The sequence below is a fragment of the Maylandia zebra genome, linkage group LG2, assembly GCF_041146795.1.
Source record: "Maylandia zebra isolate NMK-2024a linkage group LG2, Mzebra_GT3a, whole genome shotgun sequence".
Lineage (NCBI taxonomy): Eukaryota > Metazoa > Chordata > Actinopteri > Cichliformes > Cichlidae > Maylandia > Maylandia zebra.
The window spans coordinates 44,871,847-44,894,577 of record NC_135168.1 but is presented as its reverse complement, the minus strand read 5'-3'; the positions used below and the strand labels follow the sequence as shown (position 1 = coordinate 44,894,577).

The following is a 22,731-nucleotide window of genomic DNA, read 5'->3' as shown; positions in this document are numbered from 1 at the left end:
GTGTGGAAAAAAAGAGAAGACCATGACTACACATCTCCCACACACAGTGAACATTATTTTATTTAAGGTTTGTTAAATATGTCACTACACTGTTCCCTAGAGAGTTACAGAACTGATTTTGCAACTTTATTATTGTTCAAGTAAATATCTAGCCAATATCCATTCCGTTAAATACAGAAAAGATCAGTGCCAAGAGTGATGATTCATTATCACTGAAAAGGAAATTGGTCTATCCAAAATCAAAACAGAGTCCAATCTCAGTTTTTTTGTCCCCAGAATGCCAAGTGTGACCTAAAAGTATTGGCCAAGCCATTAGGTGGACAGCTACAAGGGCTGGAAACAAAGCCAGTACAATGCATTAGCCAGACCTACAACAATACTTGCTTCCAATTCACATCTTTCTTATCTTCAAGGATATTCCCATCTCACTATAGAGAGATTAGCCTGACTCTGTTGACTGTAAATAATTAACCCTATTACAATAAACAAACTGTTGACCATTTAAATTATATCTATATTGTTTGTATACCTGAATATTTTCTTTCCCATGTTAAAAGGTTAGGCTTTCCACTGAGAGCTTTAACAACATGACGAGGATGTGTAATGTCAAGAGTTTGTGAAAACTTTTAAATTCAGAGCCAAAATGATTTGGAGAGCCTTAGTGGCTTTAGTTACTACTTTAACAGTTGTCAAAATATAAGAGACAGTTGTTAACTGCTTCTTTCCCCATTTCATATTTTGACATTTCCATTTGTAACCAATAGAAAAAAGGTATTGCACATGCAAAAAGCCAAATATACTGATAGACTGTGGCATTTTTTTGTGTGCAGCTGGGATTCTCAATCAAGAACAATGAGCCTTTACATTATGTCCAATCTTAACTTGTATCTCATCTTAATCGAACAGTATGTCAGAAAAATGTAGCTTACGGAACAGTTTTTGATGTATGAACTGCAAACAAACAACACCTCATAAAGCAAACCCCCAGTCACCCAGCAACTGGTCAACCAACTAAATCTGCCTTCTTAATGACGTCGGCAACTTTTCCATCTTTGGCCTGGATTGTGATTGATGCGTGGTTTCTCAGAAACCTAACAGAGTTTTTAGGTTTAACCATTAACAAACATGCTATGGGTATTTATCCCAATGCATCATTGCTAAACGACAATAATTTGAAGAATAAACATGGCTTGTGATCTTTAAGTTAAAAATTAATAGTAGATCAATGAAATATTTTATGCTTAATGATCTAGAAGTGGATCATTGGAGCGGTTCGCAGCCGAGTGTAACGCAGCGGGAATGAGGATCAGCACCTCCAAATCTGAGGCCATGGTTCTCAGCCGGAAAAGGGTGGAGTGCCCACTCCGGGTCGGGGATGAGTTCCTGCCCCAAGTGGAGGAGTTCAAGTATCTCGGGGTCTTGTTCGCGAGTGATGGGAGAAGGGAGCTGGAGATCGACAGACGGATTGGGGCTGCGGCTGCAGTAATGCGGACGCTGCACCGGTCAGTCGTGGTGAAGAGGGAGCTGAGTGTAAAAGCGAAGCTCTCAATTTACCGGTCGATCTACGTCCCTACCCTCACCTATGGCCACGAGCTGTGGGTAGTGACCGAAAGAACGAGATCGCGGATACAAGCGGCGGAAATGAGCTTCCTCCGAAGGGTGGCTGGCCTCTCCCTTAGAGATAGGGTGAGAAGTTCGGCCATCCGGGAGGGGCTTAGAGTAGAGCAGCTGCTGCTCCACATCGAAAGGAGCCAGCTGAGGTGGTTCGGGCATCTGGCAAGGATGCCCCCTGGGCGCCTCCTGGGCGAGGTGTTCCAGGCATGTCCCACCGGGAGGAGGCCCCGGGGCAGACCCAGGACACGCTGGAGAGATTATATCTCTCGGCTGGCCTGGGAACGCCTTGGTATTCCCCCGGACAAGCTGGAGGAGGTGGCTGGGGAGAGGGAGGTCTGGACCTCTTTGCTTAGGCTGCTACCCCCGCGACCCGACCTCGGATAAGCGGATGAAGATGGATGGATGGATGGATCTAGAAGTTTTGACATTTTCAGAAACATAAAAAAAAGTAAACCATGAAACCTTTTGGACTTTAACTCGGTTTTCACAAACTGTATCACAAGATAGAGGAGATTTATGTAATACCTTTTCTGTTAAGCTTATCTGCCGTTAAACAAGCTGCATACTGTAATATGCCATTCTTTGATGTAGGAGTGAAACAAATTATCAACGACAACATACTGTATTACTACCAATATGATGCCAATATCAAGTGTTGTAATTTTTAAAATCAGCAGGTTCTATGATTCTCTATGGAGGAGCTTAGTCAACTTATTTTTATACTGTACTCATACGTTGGCTAACTAGTGAATTTAACTGATTATTGGAAACCTGGCATACAGATTTAGTTTCCTGCTGGAATCACAGTGCTCTCATTTCAAAGTAGTACACACTCACCAATCAATCACTTCAACTGGGCGTTGGGTTGGATACTCAATAATGGCAGAAGTGAAACTACCTCGGGCTGTCAGATACTTAGTCTTACAGCACTATAATTCTTCAGAAAACTCATATATAATACACAGCTGACAGTGGTTTTCAGTGTACTTTCAATTTAATGTATGTAACCAATATCAAATTACCATATTTGACGCATAGTCCAAATGTACATGTCTTTGTTTAGTCCCCTTGTATTTATGTACAATTATGCACATTAACATTAATATCTAAAAAAAGAAAAAAAAAAAAAAAGAAAAAAAAAAAAGAAAATGACCACTCTACAACCACAACAGAAAGCACTACTTGCCAGACAGACAGGCGATTCATCTCTGGGATTAATCATAAACTCTTGATATTGTGAACAAGTACTTCATTTTTACCAGCCAAATTATTTTTAAAACAAAAAACAATGATGAATGCCTACTTTCAAATGTCATTGCATAAGCAAAAAATATCAGACACTGACACAAAGAAGACACACAGAAAGAGTGTCAGAAAATACGCTTGCGTGCTGTAGTCATTTTATTTCATCGTCCAAATGAGGACTCTAGCCACATGTTTTAAAAATAGCTATATTTTCTGTTCAAGCATAAGTTGTTCTGCTAATACTGTGACTGTAAATAATTAAAGTTGTGCTGGCAGGGGATCTGCTTTATCTAATATAAAAGGCCAGTAGCATGTGGGCTGAGACGACAAATTATCATGAACATCTGATCCTGGACAAGTGCCAGGGAACATGTGAATTGCGGCCACCTGGACAGCAAACTTCCCAAAGTCTGTTTCAGACAAGGGGTTAGATCAAAGAATGGCCTCAAACACTTGAAGTCTAATTTATGCAAGTAGGGACCAAAATAAATAAATAAAAATCGCAGCATTCATAATGAATTTATGCAGCCATTTGCTTCTCATTAATAGTTGGGGGGGGGGGGGGGGGGGGGGGGGGCTAAATAAGAACAAATTCTTAGTGTTAATTCTGTAAAAAAAACATCCCATCTTTCCTATAGTCCAGACTAGAAAAGGGAGCCAATAGGTTTACATAATGTTCCCTTATGCATGAACAGCCACATTCACACCTCAGTATGGATGTCAACTTTAGCATCCCCCACCCGATCAGCACACAGTTACACTCCATCAGGACCGGATGCAAACAGAGTGTGAGTGGGAAGAGGAGTTTGAGAGGAAAGAAGTACAACAGGATCCAAGATTTGATGCATATCCATATCCCTCACCCATATCAAATAGCAATAATCTGCCCCCAGGAGCAATAACCCAAGGATCTCTATACTGACTCTGTGTAGAAGAAGTAACTGTGAAAGTTGTCCTATGGACTCTGAAAGAACTGTAAAAGCAAATTTTTAACTAGTAGTAAACAATAGAACACGTTTACAAAGGGCTTCTCTATCACAGCATAAAATGCAAGCAAACACACCTTCTACAACCAGAATATCATTGAATCAAAGTATTCAAGGGCTCTGGATTTTACTTTACGGGTTCATAGACCAGACAGCTAGCAATACTAGGTTACTGGCTTCTGTCCATAGTTTTAAGGTCACGGATCAGTCAGGAAAAAATGCTACTTGTAATGCAGACTAAGCCAACAATGGTGCTTAAAAGCTGTGAAAGAGCACACATAAGCAAACCCCGTCACCTCAGAGAGGGTTCTCAAAAAGAAGCAGCACCTACACAAACATAACTCATGGTGAAAACTGGAAAAAGTATTCTGTATTGAATGAGGAAATAGTCTATGCCCTACGGCACTAAAGATAAGAATAAAACTATTGAACGGCCATTGATTTAGTGGTGGAGTCACTGTAAAATATAATGAGGGTCAGATGGTGGGGGCCACTTCATTTTTGAGCAGTTACGTGATTGCAATGCTCATCTCCAAAAAAGTGAGCTAAAGCCCGTAGAAGAAATGCTAATGTAAGGAAAAACAGAACTTATTGCATTATCTCTGCTTCACTGTCAAAGGTCAAACAAATCTATTCAATGGCAGTGATGTTAGTAAGTAAAGCAGAGTCAAGTGCCAGTATGTCAATATCAAACTGTATTCACCCTTGATGATAAAGCACCAACTACCAAAAGTGAATGGAGATCAATAAAGCAAATAGCCGATGGTCAATCGAGCTGAGATGTAATTGCTCAGTCAAAAATAAATGGTGCATTAGAAAATTGAGCGGGGCTTAAAACTTTATATTAAAATATGCCCTAAATTTAATTATGCATACATTGTGAAATAAGCACAGGCTTGGACGGAGGGGGAAAGGTGCTCCGCTGAGAGCGAGGGGAATGTAAGACTGCATTCAGCTGGTGCCAAACACCCAATGATGACTCTGGTCTGATGACACTGTGCGCTGTCACACCATCTCACTATTCAGTGACTATCCTGTTTTGTCAATCTGCATGTTGTAAGCAGAACTGAGTAACCAGAAAATTACAAGGCCTATTCATTGTATCACAATCCATCAAGACCACAACTCTCTGACAGCGCAGATTTTTAAATGATTATTTCATGTATTTTTAATGCCTTTGGCACTGTATCATTGAGATGCTGATACCACTGTGGTCATTTTTCTTGTGTAGCAGTCTGAAGTATTTTATTTGACTGCATTATATTTCTTCCTCACACATACAGACACACACTCCTATATTATATTATAATAGTGATAGACCGACTGAACAGCTACTATGGTGTACCTAATAATTATTTCTGCTCTAAAAATGATACAACCAAGCCAGAAGTAGGTCAGATGTGGCTGTGTACGAGAACATGATGTTGTGCCGTTCCTGTGAGCAATACTTGCATAATTCATACCATAAGACACAAAACACTCCATAAACCAACCAACAAACTGCAAAAGACCGGGCAGACCATTTCACCACATTGTACCACAATAGACAACCGTTCACATTCACACTAGCAATGAACTAGCACTTAGTTAAAGTTAAAGGGCATTGTAGAACCTTCGGCAACACTTATTAAAAGATTTAAGTGATTGAGTGATTTGAGCCTGTTTCAATAAGTTTAACTCTATGTGGAATAGAGAAAGAGAAACAGTTTCAAGGAATCATCAAAAGCCCAAAACTCCCATGATGTTCATGCCCATGGGTGTATGTAAACTCCTGACCACAACTGTACATCAAACAATCTACAGTAAAAACCACACAATCAAGATAAACTGAGTACTTTGTGGCTGTGCTGTTATACATTCTTTCTGCACGTGATCGCTGTCTTTACATAACAGCATATGCTTGTACACTTCATTTAGAGAAAATAGCAGATTCAATACTGCTGTTTTTTCTTTGTCTTCCAGAGCAGAAATGCAAAACCCTCAGATGATCCTGAGGTGTAAATGACACGGGAATGTTAGAAGAAATCCAGTTCTTTGTCACGCTGCTTCATTGACACAAACATGTTACCATTTATGGCCAGCAAGTCTGTTACAGAGACCGCCAGAAGTGGTTTTGGGTCGCACAATTTCTCTCTCTGGACAAGAAAGTGTTTTCTGATCTTTTGCTGTTAAGCCTTCTGTCAAGGTTTAACTGAATTGTGTCTCCAACAGCTTATACGTGCATGTCTTGCAAGAAGTAAAGATGACACTGTAGTGTGCAGAAGAAAAAAAAATCTACTGACAAAGTGTGACAATGGTTCAGCAAGTGCTGTTTTTCTGGACACAAATAGATTTTGTGGTCAAACTAAATCGATGCTGTAGCTTTTTCTTACTAAACTGTTGAAGCAATTTGAAAATGTAAGCCCAAAAGAATACAGTATGCTCAGCTTTGTTCTGATCAGTCTCCATTGGTGGTTTTATAACCTTGTGCAGCAGGGTTATAAAACACTAAGCTCTTCCAGTACATAATGCAAGAGCTGTGCCATTAAGCTTCAAAAAATGCACTCAGAAAAGCTACTTAAATATATTTAATGAGGTGTGAGGGAGCTTTGCAAAGAAGAGAGAGCACTAGGGACGAATGTTTGTTCTTGTTCATGCTGCATGTGTACAACCTGCACTACACTGAGAATGTCACTGAACTGGATCTTTGTTTTCTATTTTCCCCACATTGAGGAGAAAGTGTGAGCGAAACATAAAATATATGCCTAAACACCCGAAAGGATTCTGACAGTATTGGAAGGCTTTCCAGAACAAATGCTTCGTCTCTAGCAAACTGTTTTAAAAACCGTTAATGACGACAGGAAAAACATTCTAACAGAAACTTAAAACTGTGATTATGACAAGCAAAAAAAAAAAAAAAAAAAAAAAAGCTGAGTAATGACTGTTTGAATAAAAGGGGAAAGATACATGGGCTGAGTTGGTGCTGTTTACCCTTGCAGCTCTCTGGCACATTGCTCCGTTACATTCTCTGTTTTTCTTGTCAGCCCACTTGCCTGTCCTATTCCAGCATGCTCACTCGGTCTCACTAATTGTAACTCTCTCAATTTTGATTACACATCAAAGTGCTCACTGCCCATACCAGAAGAATTTAGAGTGGCTACATTTTCCTTTGAGGAAAATATAGCACAAAGGCACAAAATTAAAGCTTTGTTACTACAACGACTTTGAGGAGTACTCACCTCTTTGTTGTATTTCTTGTGTGGGAAAACAATTTCTAAATCAAGCAATCTTACGTGGGCTATTTTGTCTAATTTCAGCACAAAGTCCTTTAGCTGTTTTTAAACCTAACAGATTCAAAATACAAAAAGATTTCCAGAATTGAAATCCCCATTCCTTCATCCAAAGACATTTTGAGCTATCCCGGAGTCTATGCTATGTAAGCTAGTCACATATTGGTAGTTTTACACAGTTAGCGCCACAGATTACAGGATGTGCATCCAGATTATTTAATAGCATATGTGTTTGTCACCTGTTTGATCATTCAAAGGCTGCTCAAAGGTGCTTTTCATCCTCATTTAGGCCCCTTGGCTGCTCAGTTTTGTCCAGTTTAAAAGAAAGATGATTCAATAAATAGTCCACAAATATATCAGCAACCACTGGTTACGTGGCTGATGATGCCTGCAAAATCTGAACACACTACAAAAACTCTACTGCGCCTATATTACTTTAGAATTCAAAGTCAGCTTCTTTCATCTCATTATGAGTGGAACACCTAGAATAAAAACAGTTTTACTGAAGAGACTACAAGTTCAGACAAAGTTCACTTTAAAAGTTTTTAAAAAAGGATATTTACTCTCCTAACAAAGCAGAAGGACTATTGCTTCATTCCCATACAGTGTTACATCAAATCGACTTGTCTTTGTACAGCACCATTAATTTCATGCAAAAGTGGTTTTGGGTGGTTCAGCACATAATAAAGCAATCGCACAAAAAGCTTTAAACAGCATTTGTCTCTTAAGCAGCACACTTGGACACAATGCAACACACCTGAATTTTGCAATTAAGTTAATAAAGTTCCCTCTCCAAAAATAAATAAATAAAACATTAAAAGCAGCAAATAACAGTTTCAGACAAAAGGTTACCAAATCAATAAAAGGTAGATACATTAATCCATATGATACTATAATAGGAGTTACCTCCATTATGGATTCAGCAACACTTGGCCCATGGCATTGAATTAAGGCCCCATATTAAAGGCTACTCTCTTCCTCTGTCCGCTGTTTGCACATTGTGATGAATAGCCTTCAGAGTAATAACAGTCCAACTTGAACTGCGCGCTGATCCTAAGGAGCTGTTGTGGATAGGCAAAGGCTCATTGTTCCACTAGCATGCCTGCAGCTGTACTAGACACAGAGTGTAGTGTACCATTGGCTGGTACTGACCTATATTAGACTGCATCTCTCGACAACAGGGAGGAGGGAAACTCATCATGACCTTGCACTGGGAACAACTTCCTCAAACATTTTGGTCACAGACACATATAGCGACACTTTTGGTATAGTGACAACTTATAAAATGTCTAAAAGCCATAGTTGTTTTGTGAGTAACAGGTTTCATGAGAGGCTTTTTAAAGGTCATCCCCAAGCTGAAGTATTTTCTGTGAGTAACATCAAAAAAGATGACCTTTGAAATTTAAAGAAACACAATAAAAGCCCATTAATATTAAAAACAGGAAATGCATGTGAAGTCACAAACTGCTGACAGACAACTGTGGTCAGACAATATAGACATGGATGTTTTTAACCGGTTTAGTCTTGAAACATTTATTTACTAACACATAACTTAATCCGCCTTCAGGAGTGTGAACTTTGTTCACCTATTCACTTTGTTCTCAACCAGTTAAATTAAAGTCCTGCGGAGAATGAGAAAAGCACATTATTTTCCAGGGATTTCACGGAGAAAACCTCCAGACTTCACATTTTAAGGCCTGGAAAAGCAAGCACATTTTAAACTACAGCCTAGTCACACTTAAATTTCTCTTTAATTATATATCAAAGTAGTTTAGCCTTAGATGGGGTATGGTTTTTCCAGCTAAGTGCACACTCTCTGTACTCTGTTTGCGTGTGTGTGTGTGTGTGTGTGTGTGTGTGACAAATCACTAGATTTAGCTACTTAGACATAAGTTCTTGATGCAGCTGCTTTTTTCCCCATGTAGAGCATGGGTTTCTAAACTGCAGTACACTACAATGGTTGCTCCCCCACACCACACTGGCAGAGAGCCATGCAACACCAACAAAAAAAAAAACAGCATTTACAGTATGTCCTAATGCTGACAAGCTTTAAAAAAAACTCCATCTCAGCTACAGCCCCTCTGATGACATTATCTTTAATAATGTACCAAGCTACACTGACTGTAATTACTACTCAATTAATTATCCTAAGACGCTGCATAGGAGAGCAACAAGACTAATGACAAAAATCAATGGTGGCCCTTTCCTTCCCCTGCTTCCACTGCTTAGAAGGCATGGTTGACTGTGGTATTCCTACAAAGCATTTCTTCTCAGTGAACTGTAGCCACATTAAAAAGACAAATCTTTCACCCTTTGACTAAACAACACTTCCTTCCTAGCCAGGAGTTTGCCATGAAGATAATCACTGGAGGCTGTTGCTTTACCTAAGTGATGAACGTGTAGGAGGGGACACGTTCGTCTTTCTTCCAGCATTCGTTAAATCCTAACATGCTGTTCCTCTCTCTCTGTGTCAGCGAGTACGCTATCATTTTGGGTGACGATGAAAAACTGGGATGATGAAACAGCACAGATGCTGACGTCCCCACCCGACTTCCTCCATGCGCAGACACACGGATGGAGACATAGACACGAAGCAAAAAACACAAACACCCAGAATACACACGTCTCAGTATTCTCTTCGCATCTCACAGCAAACACTCTGAGTAACGCTAGAGCTGAGCCATAGCACAGAAAATCTCTGGATGAGCCTTTATACATATATGGATGATGAGGATGCATTTTGAGTGCCACTAGCCTGGTGAGGATAGGTGGGGGTCAGGAACGGCAGGAGGAGTGTAAGGAGAATTCAAAATAAATGAAGCAACCTGAATTATTTAGAGGTACAAACTGAGAATTCAATCCAGGTTTTAAAAGGAAGTGGAAAAATTGCCAGAAAAAGCCATCCATGGTCCCTTTGTATTGAGCCTGAACTGCCCCCTCCACTATAGGAAGGCTGAAAATGTCCGTCCATTCGAAAGGAAACTGCGAGGCGCAAAGAGGCAACATATCTAACCCCCAGATTCACTAGAGTTTTTCAGGCTTGAGTCACGCAGGTCTTTCCGGTCTCCCCCACTATATTTCATCAGCCCACTATCTCACAGCAGGCCGTTTATTCTTTCATGGTACCTCTCTCCCCACGCTAAATATATTTATTATCCCGCTGTGTGTTGCAGATGAGCTTCTTTGGCTGTGTTTCTATTACTGGGCAGAGTGCAAGAGATCAGACGGAGACAGGAAGGATGAGAGAAAACAGAGTAAGCAATTCTCTTCACCAGCCAGTTCACGGTTGCAAGACTAATGGCGGCAAAACTGAGCACACATAATCAATATGCATCTCCCCTAATCAAACAGGCCTGATAAATCAGATGACTTTACATGCCTTCTATGGGCTGTGGCACTTAGATGCACTGTTACCCTTACTGCTAACCAAAGAGTAACAGCTCTGTTCGGGAATTCTTGATTCTCATCAGTTACTGAAAGCCCCTAGCACGTTTCCAACAGGTGCTACTAGTTGTTAACAGTAGTCAGCATGTCAAAAGCCAGACCAGCATGGAAAAACACATCTGAAGCATTCTGAAGGACGGATAATGCTGCAATAACTGAATGCTTGTAATGCTGCAGTACCGGTAGTTGCCCCAGTACTTGCAGGCCATAAGCAGATACTGTTTTTTCTTATTGTACAGCAGCAGATAAAAACATTTCCTTTTATTGCTGAATGAGAAGTCAGCTTTTATTGAGAAAAGTGGACATGTGATAAAATCTGGAAGTTTAAAATATAGTTCACTCAAGTAGCGGTTTGACCAGAATGGAGACCTAAAGCACCTATATCAAAATTCTAAAAACACCTCAATACTTGCTTTTTTTAGTGTCCTTTATAACAAAGGCAGCTTATGTATGTATGTAAATAAATCCCACCTATAATGAGATACTAATCTTATTACTTAATACAAACAGTACTGCCTTCATCTTCTCTAGCTGACATACAGCCTAACATACATACTTCACACAGTCTCTCCACTCTTTACCAGTTGAGCACTCAAACAGAAGCATGGCAAACAGAAAAGTACCTTAAAGAGTAACACCCTGGTCTTTATGGGGTATATTGTGGAGTCAGTAAAGCTTCCATTTCAACAACATATAAATAGTAACCAGTTATTGGAAACATTAACCTGTCCAGCACACATGTTAATGTCATACATGTAACTATTAGCAAATACCGGTACCCAACTGCTACCTTAGCTGTCTGTTGACTTACCATTATTTCAAACCCATCTTGTCTGGCAGCTTTTGCAATCAGAATTATGATCAAACACATTTTGTTTTTCCAAGATGAGCTCAATAAATTCTCTATAGGCTCCTCTTGTTGTGTTTCTCATGTTTCTTTTACTGGTTTACTTTTTCATTAGTGTCATTTCAGTTATTACAGTATATGCGTAGTATGACAATGTCCAAGCTGACAGGCAGGAAAACAAAAAAAGGAGGGAAAAAACTGGAGAAAATCTAATAGTGAGTATTAAGGAAATGAAACGACAACAATGATGGAGCTAAGCACCAAACATCATCAGTCCTACATTCTGTAATGTAAAGAGACAATGTTAATTTAACGAGATTAAAAAAAAATTAGCACACAACTTGTGTTACAAAATTGATTTAACATAATTATTTGTGTCTAGAAAGTGTTATGTTTCTCTTAAAAGTCACAGATTGAGGCGGAGAAAAGGTCATCAGCAACTAGACAGAAATCGTGGCCACGGGTCTCACCAGTGTCGCTGAGCCAAAAATAAACAGGACTGTAGCTAAATATACAGACAAGTGTTATTCTAATATTTATTTAAAAGACAATGGACTCTTAATTTTTAATAGTAGTACTGAGTTTGAAATTCTAATGTTGTTATAGCCCTACACTTGAGTGTGAGCAACATTAATTGCTACATAGGTTTGTGAAAGATGTGTACATTTCAAAACTGCGAGTGCTGCTGACCGACTTGCCAAACAGGTTTGCAAACCTCTGGGAATTTCCAAAGCATTTGACATGCAAACCTAGTTCTTTGGTAATGTCATGTAGTCTCAGAGTTGAGGCAGGCCTCAGATCATCATGGAAAGATTGATGAGAGATGGAGAGGTGGTTTTAGACTTCTATATTTTACAGCAGGAAGAACTTTACATATGCTAATTGTAATTTAAGGCTTTCAGTGATTTATTTGAACTGTTCTGTTGCCAGGGTGAAATGATTGTACAGCATAAATCTTTAACAAATCTCAAATACATACACTGCCACTAATATTTGATTAAAGGTCACTTAGCAAGTTGCACCTTAGCTAGCAAGATGCTTTTGGCAGTTATTTACAACCTTCTATCATAACTTTGTCAAGATACTTGAATCGGTTTAAACTGGTTGGTTTACTGGGGCATGGACACAGCTTTTCAACTTACTCCATAACTTTTTGCATATTTTTGGGAATGAAATTCCAGGATTCCGCTTTATCCATTCCAAAACCAATTTAGTATCATTTTCCTACCTAGAAAATCTAATTGTGTCTAAGCTTCAATTGTCTATCTGTTGAGGTAGGCAACTGAAGATTGTAAACGAAACTGGTGAAGCTGAAGAATTTGAAGGTGGTCCTGCTACATTTTTCTATCCACGCTGTGCAATGTAGAAGCACCACTGGCAGAACAACAGGCCTGGAACATGATGCCACACCACCATGCTTCACAGCTGGTGCAATATTGTTTGGTTTGAAAGCCTCACCTTTAATCCTCCTCCTACTTGTCATTGTAGCCAAATAGCTCAATCAAGGTCAAGTTTACTTATTTAATCAATGTCTTGTCTTTCCATAAAATCTTTTTCCTAAAGGCATTTCTGTGGGCAGCTGCAAATTTCATTCAAGCTTTAAGGTGTCAATTCTGAAACAGGGGCTTCTTCCTTGGTCAGCACCCACTAAGTCCAAGGGGGTGTAAAACTTGCATCACTGTAGACAGTGATATTTGTATTATGTAAGTTTCCAGTTCATGGCAAGAGCCTTGATGATCCCTTACCAGTTTCCCCTCATCTGACATTTTGGTGACAGTTTGGGTCTTCTTCCAGACGTTGGCACGGTGGTGACATATCGGAATAACTTGTACTTTTTTTAACTGATGATCTTAGATTCTGCATTTGTTTAGAAACGGCTGCAAAAGAAAACATAAATCTACAGTTCTTTTTTTAGATCATCACTGAGATCCTTGGACTTTCCCATTGTTCTGATCATTGGTCAGTCCAGTGAGTGCTGTCAAACAAATTCTTTTTATGCTAGTAAAGAGAAAATACCAGTTTTAGTGAAAACCTACCTCTCAGAATCAGATGGGAATTTTATTATGAACTAATCTGTCAGTTAGGTTAGTTCCTTGTCAATTTGCATATACAAGTGAAGTCCAAAGACAAAAAGCAGCAATCTGGCACTGGAGAATTTTTGGTATTTTCCCAAAGAAGGATTTAAACAGCTGACTGATTTTTTAATTAAATGGAAACCTATTTTTAGCACACATTTTTTGATCGTGGAATCCAAAAACAAGTTAGCCTTGTTTATGTCTATATGGTTACTTCCTGCTTTTGTGCATACCAAAGCTTCCATTCTCTTAACTGGTGACTGCATCACATGAGGCCTCGGTGTACTTCACCACTGAGCAGAAGAAATATTTTCTACAGCACTGTAACATAATCCAAATAAAGGACTGAAACTTCACGTGCGGGGTTTTTAACCGAGCTACTGAGTAGGAGGAGATCTAGTAGTTACCATGGTGCAAAAGGAAAGGAAACTGAGGTGCTGCATGGGCAATGTTGTTTTTATTTGCTTGCACTGTTCTCCTTGAACACAAGGCAGGGCTTCCACAATAATACTATCACATTTTTGCCAGGCTCCACCTCGCACAGATCACACTGCTGCCTTCAAGGGCTTGAATGAACATCAAAGGCAACTGTGTGATTTTGCATTCCTGTCAAGAGCATTACAACCTCTGGAGCTTCCCTACTCATGAAAAGCCCCCTCGTTCCCACAGCCATCTTTAATGATTTTCTAAACACTCCGGGTTTAGTGGCACGGCACATCATAGTGTGAGAGTCAAGTAAACACACGAGGCTTCCACTGTGCCTTTTTGGTCACTCTCCCTCCTCTCCATCTTTCTCCCTCTTCATGATGCACGTGTACCTCCCGTGGGCAAGGGGAGGGTGGCAGAGAAAAATCAGGAGGCAGAGAGCCAGAGCCTCAGATACCAGCACTGCATGCATCAATGATAGTGTGGCTGGCTGCCCTGCACAAAATATTATTTACAGCTCACGCTGAAGAGAGATTACAGCAGCAATCCTCTCCTCAAGCAGGAAAACCAGCTGACCTGGCAACACTTAGAGAGAGGCCAGGAGGAGGGTCAGGAACTATAATTATTATATTGCTTCTCCCTATTCACTCTCGGTGTCTATACTGCTCACACAGCGTGTGAGGGATTCAGCTCAGTGGTGACAACAGGTTACTGGTGCATAAGAAGTGGATAAAGAGGCAGTAAAGGCGGTGTAGCATTTATAAACGCAGATACTCCACTTTCAACTAGCCCACTCATGATTAACCGATGAGAAGGGCAATGAAACCAGTGGATGAACTTTAAAGAGGCAAGCATTTATTTCACCAATTATGAAATATCATGCCTAAGCGATTAATGTTGGCAAAACACCACCTTCCACCACTGAAAAAAATGTTTATGGCCAAGCACATAGCAGGGACTGTGCGATTATGCTTCCTGAGGACAAATATGCATTCATTATCTGGTTAAATTGATTTCAACTAACAGATGTGTCGTTTCACTTACACTAAGACTAACAGTATAAATTACCCACTGTATGTACAATATATATGACCAATTTTCTATATTCAAAATTTAAGAACCTGCATCAAGTGACATTCACAGCATTTATATTAACTGAATGGATGAAATAGTTGTTTTCACTAATCAATACTGAGTCAACAGATATGGACCATAAAGACAACACAAGGTGGCACACCTGGTTTGATAGATTATGTTTTGACTTACAAGTGAATAAATTTTTGGAGCCCAGAGAATAGAAACATTTCCCTGGGCATAGGTGTCTTCTCAATCGAGCTGTAGTTTCCAGGTGTTTACTGATATTATTGCTCTTGTGCATTGTTATTTATTCTTTTTTCCCCATTTTGTATTTCTGTCATTTTTTTTGCTTTTTTAGAACTTGAAAACCATTTTAAAAGGTTTCATTATCATCACTGTAATATTGAAAGTGTTAATGACGATAATAATATTGTTGCTTAGGATGACGACAGACTGTACTTCCCTTTATCACTGCAAAACTTGCACTAAAAGTGCAGTTGACTCCCCGTTAATGCTAACTTGCATCTGTCGTGACTTCCTGGCTGGTAAGAACTTACCTAACAACCAGCTGCTTGACTAACGAGAGCCGTGAAGTGAGACAACAGCTGGTTCGTGTTATCTGGCGGTGTGAGGAAAACTGTTTGTTGCAATGTGTGTGGATTCAATCGCAATTACAACGAAGACAGCAAAGGGGAAATACATCACGCAAGGGCACGCTCAGCACTTCATTGTTATTTGGGGAGGGGAAGCAAAACCACAGCGGTTAAACGCTAGCAGTGGCAGCTGGACGTCATAAGCTAACCGTGTGTGTGTGCGCGCGCGTGTGTGTGTGTGTCAGGCACACATACCCAACGGTTCAGTCTTCTCCGTAGCATCTTTTCTTCCTTTAATTTCACAATGCTGATGAACTCTTCAGATTCAACAGACGCCTCCGGGCTCTGCTTCAGTTTCTCTGGTGAATAACTTTACATGTATGTTAGTAAACGTGCTAGCTCCTTGGCTATCTATTCTCTACTCTAACGTTAGTTCTAGCTATATGAAATGCCGCAGCGACGCTACATCGTTTCCATTTTGTTTGATTTCGGTATCTTCGCACCATTCGCATTCTCTCTCCCCTCTGAATATTTTCCCCGTTGCGGTGTACTAGTCGCGCTTCACGCTGCTCAAGGCTGAAACAGTGCCTGACATTTCGCTCTGAGCCCTGTTGCTTACACGCGAAGGAACCATTTGTCGCCCCCGAGTCTCGCCTTCCCGCTGACTCAAAAAGCTGGCTAACGCCACGGTAAAAACTAACTTCTCCTGCGAGTCCCCCGTGCACAGGTCGCCTCACCTCCCTGTCAAACAATTTTCACTCCAGCAGCAACAGCAGCAGCCCACCAACGTTCCCACGTTCACAAGCTCCACCCGGCGAAGGTGCGGCTTGCACTGCACTGTGGGTAATGTTGTCTAAATTCCCGTGCTGGGGGACCAGCGTGACACCAAAGGTCAGGGAGTATGGACGCCCGTCTCTAGATGGGAAGAACTTCTAGGTTTTAGTTTCATTTTACATATTTTTCTCAGCTGAATTATTTTGTGTATGTTTCTGCATTAGGCAACATCTTATACCCCCAAATAACTTAAATCAAGGCTGTTAAAGTCAGTGTACTTTGTGGGCCACACACAACCCAGGAACATTTCCTTCCTGTCAAAGGCTTAACTAAACATTTCATACCTGACTTGTCTTAATATAAGAAAAATAACTCTGTTCTTCCATATGACAAATGTATAAAATTACTGGTAGTGCATTGTCCAGACTGTTTATGAAACATTTACAACAAGTTTATGTTAATTCATAGAAAATGCAGACATTTCTATAGTGCATAGTTTAAAAACAGAAACTTTTCCTTCATTTAATTGTTTATCTATTTCTTAATACTTTGGTTTGGTGTGGGCAATGGCAATCAATAGGACAAGCTGTAAAACTTATGAAGATATAGTTACAAATGCCTTCTGTTTGACAACCCTGACCTAAATGGTATGCGCACTGGGATACAAGCAATAACATCAGCTTAGTGAAAGCACACCAACATTGACACCAATGACAGGCAGAGTGACCAGATAGGCATAGAAACAAGTTAAATTTGAGGCAAAGAATATGTTTGTGCATTATGTGACAGATACCAAAAGGCGGTTTGATGCAATGTTATTATAGTTAATTTAAAAAAAAAAGTTCTCATATAAAATAATTATTTAAAAAAAATGGAAAAAATTAAAGATAACCGAAACTTTACAAACTAACTTAAATAAAATACGGAGAAAATATCCTTAGTTCTAGCGTTTGTTAGTGTGGTAAAACTTTCTAAAAATTTGCCTGATTAGGCTTTGAAAACTTATATCGTCAGACTTTGGATGTCTACAAGGCTGTGAGTCACTGCTTTCAAAAAGTTCTGTTTTTATGGTAATATCTATACTGGTTTTCCCAAACTTGCCCATTCTGGAAAGCCTTGGGTTTCAACCCCAAATAATGAAACTAACACTGAAACTAATAAAAACTCAACTAAAAGTAGACAAAAAGAAAAACTAGGTCTAAACCAGCCAACTCCCTCAGGACACTTAAACTCAATCATGGTGAGACAGTAACTGCCATTACTGTAATTCCTCACACTCAGTAGGTGAAATACAGAAAGTATAAACAGTTGCTGATGTCTGTCGTTATGGTTTTATTCTATAGTCTTCTTACAGTCACCTCTTCTCTTTCTGTTCTAGTAACTATGAAACTGGTTGCTGTTCTGTCTGCTAATCATCTCTGTGGCTTTGTGACTTAAGTTGATTTAGAATGATTCATTCAGAATGTGGGACATGGTCTCAGTATGTGGGACATATTGTCCCTGACAGCAGCAGTCTTGAAACACCTACAGTTGTTCAGCTCAAAGAAACTCAAAAGCCTAGGACGCTCACCCACAATACTAGGTCTCCAGTACCCAACCCAAGAGCATCTCTGGGACGTGCCAGAACAAGCCCTGACTGTAGAGTCCACAGAGGATTTATTGCCAAAGTCCAAATTACAGACAGCACAGGAGTCCCATGGAGGTCCCTCATGCCCCAACAAGTCAGAACTGTTTTGACAAAAGGCATCTGCAATCTTTTATTACTTAGAGTCAGTATTTATGAAATAAGAAAATCCCATTTGAAATCATTTTTATACACCTCATGCTGTTTGAGGCATCTCCTGATATGATTACAGGAAGTGAGCAATCTTTCAAGTTTGGAAGGAGGGGTTCTGAAAATTCTATTTTAAATGACACAAAAAATGATCCACAAAGCCAGCACTCTGACTGCATGAAAGTAAATCATAAAAGCAACGCTGAACGTATTTTGAAACTATGCAAATGAAATATTTCAGATCTTAACTAGAGCATAATCCAGTTCATGATTTCTGTCTTCAAATCTCCCATCAAATTCTCTTCCGGCCAGCCAAAAGTTATATGCTTAGGAATTTCTAACTGCTTTTAGAATCAATGGTCTATAAGAGCTACCATAGCTTAATGCCAACCCATGATTATACTAAAATAGCAAAAATAATATTAGCCAAAATAAGTTATGATTAAAGATTTTTTAAATTTATTTATTTTTATAGAATAGATCTGTATTAGATTATTAACTACTGGTGTCATGTAGTATAATGTGTTGTGTAATGGGCAAGTATGCCATTGTGTCACACTTCAAAATGCAGAATACGCTTGAATCATGTTAATCAAGGAAACGGAAAGAACTAAATGTTCTTTATCTGAATCTTTGACCTTAAACGCCATCGCTCAGCATGCTCAAGCTAGATGCTACAGGGCAGTACAGTGACCCTTTAGTTCTGAAGTTCTTGTTTGTATTTGTGTGGGTCATAGCATGAGTGGTGGCCTCAGCAGATTTTTTTTGCATGTGGCATCAGATTTGCATTCTTGCTTTGGTCACTGCCCTGCTTTAAATGAAATGTGCTCATACTGAAAAGCCATGCACTTTGTGAAACCAAAGGAAGTTCATTAGAAAAAAATGCTCACACGTTATCCCTCACATGAGAAATCAGGCATGTATTTGTGTGGTTGTGAAAGAGTGTTCTGAACCAAAAGAACAAACAAGCTACTAGGTATTCACACAGTTTGTGCTTAATACTCAGTGGAAACTAGATGTCAGCGCTGACAAAGAAGTGCATAAGCTTATTTTAGTCTGAAACCACAAAAGGGCAACTCTATGAAGTTTACTTATTCTGAAACTTATGAAAAAACTTTCAGAATAAGTTTGAAAAAAATATTAACATTTTAACTTTTTTGGTATTAATGTCTAGTATTATTGCTTTAACACTTTCAATTGTATTCAAATGTATGAAACAATCCATTGGTTCAAACCTGAAAGTCTTAAATGTGCTGTACCGCTACAAGAAAAAACAGACCATTTTAGAATAACCACATGTGTGCCAGAATAACCTTTGGCTTTAATAAGTTTAAATTGTTTCTAAAGAACCTACTAAAATATGTATAACCAGTGGTTTCCTGTAAGAATTACCATATAGCTTATGAGATTACATGTTTTGAGAGATAAGCAACCATTCACCCAAGTCCCTCTGTGAGTCACTTTTTTGTTTAAAGTCTCTTCCTCTTTGGGGCTTCTTTTTTCATAAACTGCATGATCGTTCTATGTTCCAAACTGTCTCTTTTGTTTTTATTGTTGTTGCTGTTGTCTTGCTGATTTAAACATATTAGGCCCAACCAAAAGTTAATAAAAGGCAGTTCAACAGCTGCATAAAGAGGTAGTGTCTATCACAAATCGTCTCTCAATGAACAGCTCCACAGCTGTAAGTTGGACTCTATCGCCACCACGTGGCAAAAGTAACAAATTACTCATCACATTTTACTTTAATTTTTTCTCCATGTTGAATCTCAAGAAAAATGTGCACTTGTTTTGTTAGTATTTCTTGTTTCTGGAATACTAAATCAATTGTATGCGACTTATTATTTAGTCTCAAGGACTGAAGATGTTATCTTCACTAGATGGACCGGTTTCATACCTGTGAATCTGTCAAACTTAAAAAGTGGGCCTATTGTGTGTTCTTATTTTATGTCATGTATACTGTTGCAGTGGCGGATGTTCACTGTAAACACAGCAAAAGTTTTAAATAATCAAGTCAGCATATGCGCTAGTAATCAGAAGAAAGTTGGCCACATGGGAGAACACATAGGCAAAATGCAGCCTGAGGTCCTCAGTCAGGCCCTCTGTGTCCTAACAGGAAAACCAAACCAATACATCCCACAAAAAACAACAAAAGCCAGCAGTTTCTCAAGGAATCTTCTTGCATTTTAAAAAACAAACCTAGGTCTACTGGTTATGTCTAACACAATTCATGAAATTTCGTGTCATTCTGTGTTCAAGTTTCAATCTACTTGTTTATGGCTCTCAAAATTTTGCACTACCCTGCATATTAAGGTCTTCAGTATGGGACTGTAGTAACTCTAATAATACTGTGATGTTTTTTGTAGATCATACTATTTTTATTTCTGTCTGTCTGTCTTTCATACAGGGCTCTCTGAAGAAATATTACACACCAAGCTAGAGGGATCAGTACAAGATAAATAAAGATTATTATGATTTGAATCAGGAAAAGTTCCCGTGCAGAGTCTAAAAATAAGACAATGTAAAACTTCAAGTGACTACAGGGTCATAAAAGGAAATGCTCAAGGTCTGTATTAGAAAAAATGGAAGAAAGAACATATTATAAATGTATCCACAGACAAAATGGTTTTTGTTGTTTTTGCTTATTTGATGTTTTTTTCTTTTTCTTTTGCGACTCTTTGATTTTGCATGCACAACAGTGGAGCGTTTTTTTCTGTTGCTGTAATTCAATGCATGTCCACATGGTGGCAACGCCGTAACATCAATAGGATGTCACAAACCTGTTGCTCCAGGAAATGATCATTGGTGTTGTATAAAGTTTATTGCTATAAAAAATTAGTCATGTTTTTCTCTTCATTACTGTTAGCGTTTTTTAACACTCCATATGAAGTGATGAGGGAGGTTGCACATCTACATACTGAAGCATCTCTGAACACATTTTATTGGTTGTGTTTACAAGATGTAAGTATTTCAAATTTGAAATGAGAAAGGGATAAACACTGATTTCTAAATTGTAGAAAAAAGATGAAGAACATACTAGTCATTTGAGGTATAACCAGCTGTACCTTCTTGCTTCTGCAAGAAAATGTGATCTCAAAGTCAAAGTTCAGAGGATAACAAGAAAAATCCATGATTTTTTTGCAGTAGGTTCTTTTGGTCTATTTCATGACTTATTGCAGCATTCCACACGTAGCTTCTATTTTTATTTATTTTCACATCATTTAAAATATTTGTGAACATATCAAGGTTATAACTTTGTTAAATTACTAATTATATAATGCAGTTTTATTTGTCATCCAGAGTGTGCTGCGCCTATTGCATTCTGGTCCTGCATGAAGTGTACAGTACCTGCTGAATAAAGTGGGCATTCCTGTAGTGGTTCTGCCCCTGTGTGTCTCATTCGTAGCTCTGAATTTAAACTGACAGCCCCTGTAGAGGAGTCGGGAGACTTCCCTAGCCATCTGTCTTAGAGCAGCCCCCCTTCCCTCCCTCCACACATCCCTCATTCCCACACTGGGTCTTTGTCAGCAGTTCCTGTCCCTGGACTAGGCGTGGCGTGCGCAGAGGCTGGGGCGACCGTGGGTGCTTTCAGAGGCACCTGCAGATGGGACAAAGGGCCAAGGGTGCTGGGGCTGAAGACAGATTGATGCTTTGTGCACTGAGGCTGGAGAGAGTGAGAGAGCGCAAGAGAGAGAGAGTGAGGGTGGGTATGGGGGGGGGGGGGGGGGGGGGGGGGGTAGTTAGCTGAGAAGTTTTCAGGGAGAGGATTTTAGGGGGAACAGGGGTGGGTTGGGGTGAAGGGGGAGGTCTGTCACTCTAGTCTGTGTGAGTCCAAGCTTTGGAGGACCCAGAGAGATTGACAGCTTTTGTGGATTGCATCTCTGCACAATGGTCGGGCTTTAATGGTCGGCAAAGCTAGAGTAGAGCTTTGGGGAAGGTTTCGAGGGGAGGTGGTGCTTGGTAGTGGTTGCGATGGTGGCGGTGTGGGGAGGCTAAGAGATGGGGGGCCAAAGGCTTTACTGCTTTGCTTGGTGGGGACCAATTCATGGGTATTCAGTCCAAGGCTCGTTATTCACTGAATGCATCCAGTGGAGGAATGCAGTAGCATCAATTAGAATGTGTTAGGAGATAGCAATGCAGGGAAGAAAAACCTTTCTCTCCCTTTTGCTCACAGGACAACACAGTCCCACTATAGGAGGTGTCAGAGCCACAAAGCCTTTTTTGTGGGTCTCTCTCCATTACATTACCAGTGCAATATGTAAGGTGGGGACTCTTTTGATTTAAATTAAGTGGAAAAAACACTAAATCCTATTTTTATTCAGCAGGGATAATGGCGTTATACTCTATAAAGGTCTTTAACTACTTATCTGTGGCTTAAAATCTTCCCCAGCTCCCTTTTCACTCTATCTCAGTGTCTTACTCTCATTGGGAGCATTATATTTATTCAGTGGTGGAGGGTCAAAGACAGACTGTTAAACAAAGTTGCTTGTAGCCTTAACTGCCGCATCACTTCTAATTGTGTATCACTGGGTCAGTGGTTTGTTGTGTTGTCCCCCCGCAAGAAAGGACGAGCGGATATGAATTTAAACAGTATCTAGTAAGGCATTGTT

At 39.7% G+C, this 22,731-nt stretch overlaps 1 protein-coding gene across 9 annotated transcripts in view; it reads right to left on the bottom strand.

Moving 5' to 3' along the window:
• atp11c (ATPase phospholipid transporting 11C (ATP11C blood group)) overlaps window positions 1-16,391 on the bottom strand; it is a 41,720-nt gene extending 25,329 nt beyond the window's left edge. For 8 of the 9 annotated variants that reach the window (XM_076875132.1, XM_076875133.1, XM_076875134.1 and 5 more), the window contains exon 1: window positions 15,832-16,391. In XM_076875132.1, coding sequence (XP_076731247.1) covers window positions 15,832-15,858 — 27 coding nt within the window. In that variant the 5' untranslated portion in view covers window positions 15,859-16,391. Of the gene's footprint in view, window positions 1-8,020; window positions 8,132-15,831 lie in introns of those variants that run through there. The other variant, XM_076875154.1, reaches the window with a different exon arrangement.
• Window positions 16,392-22,731: the final 6,340 nt, after the last annotated feature.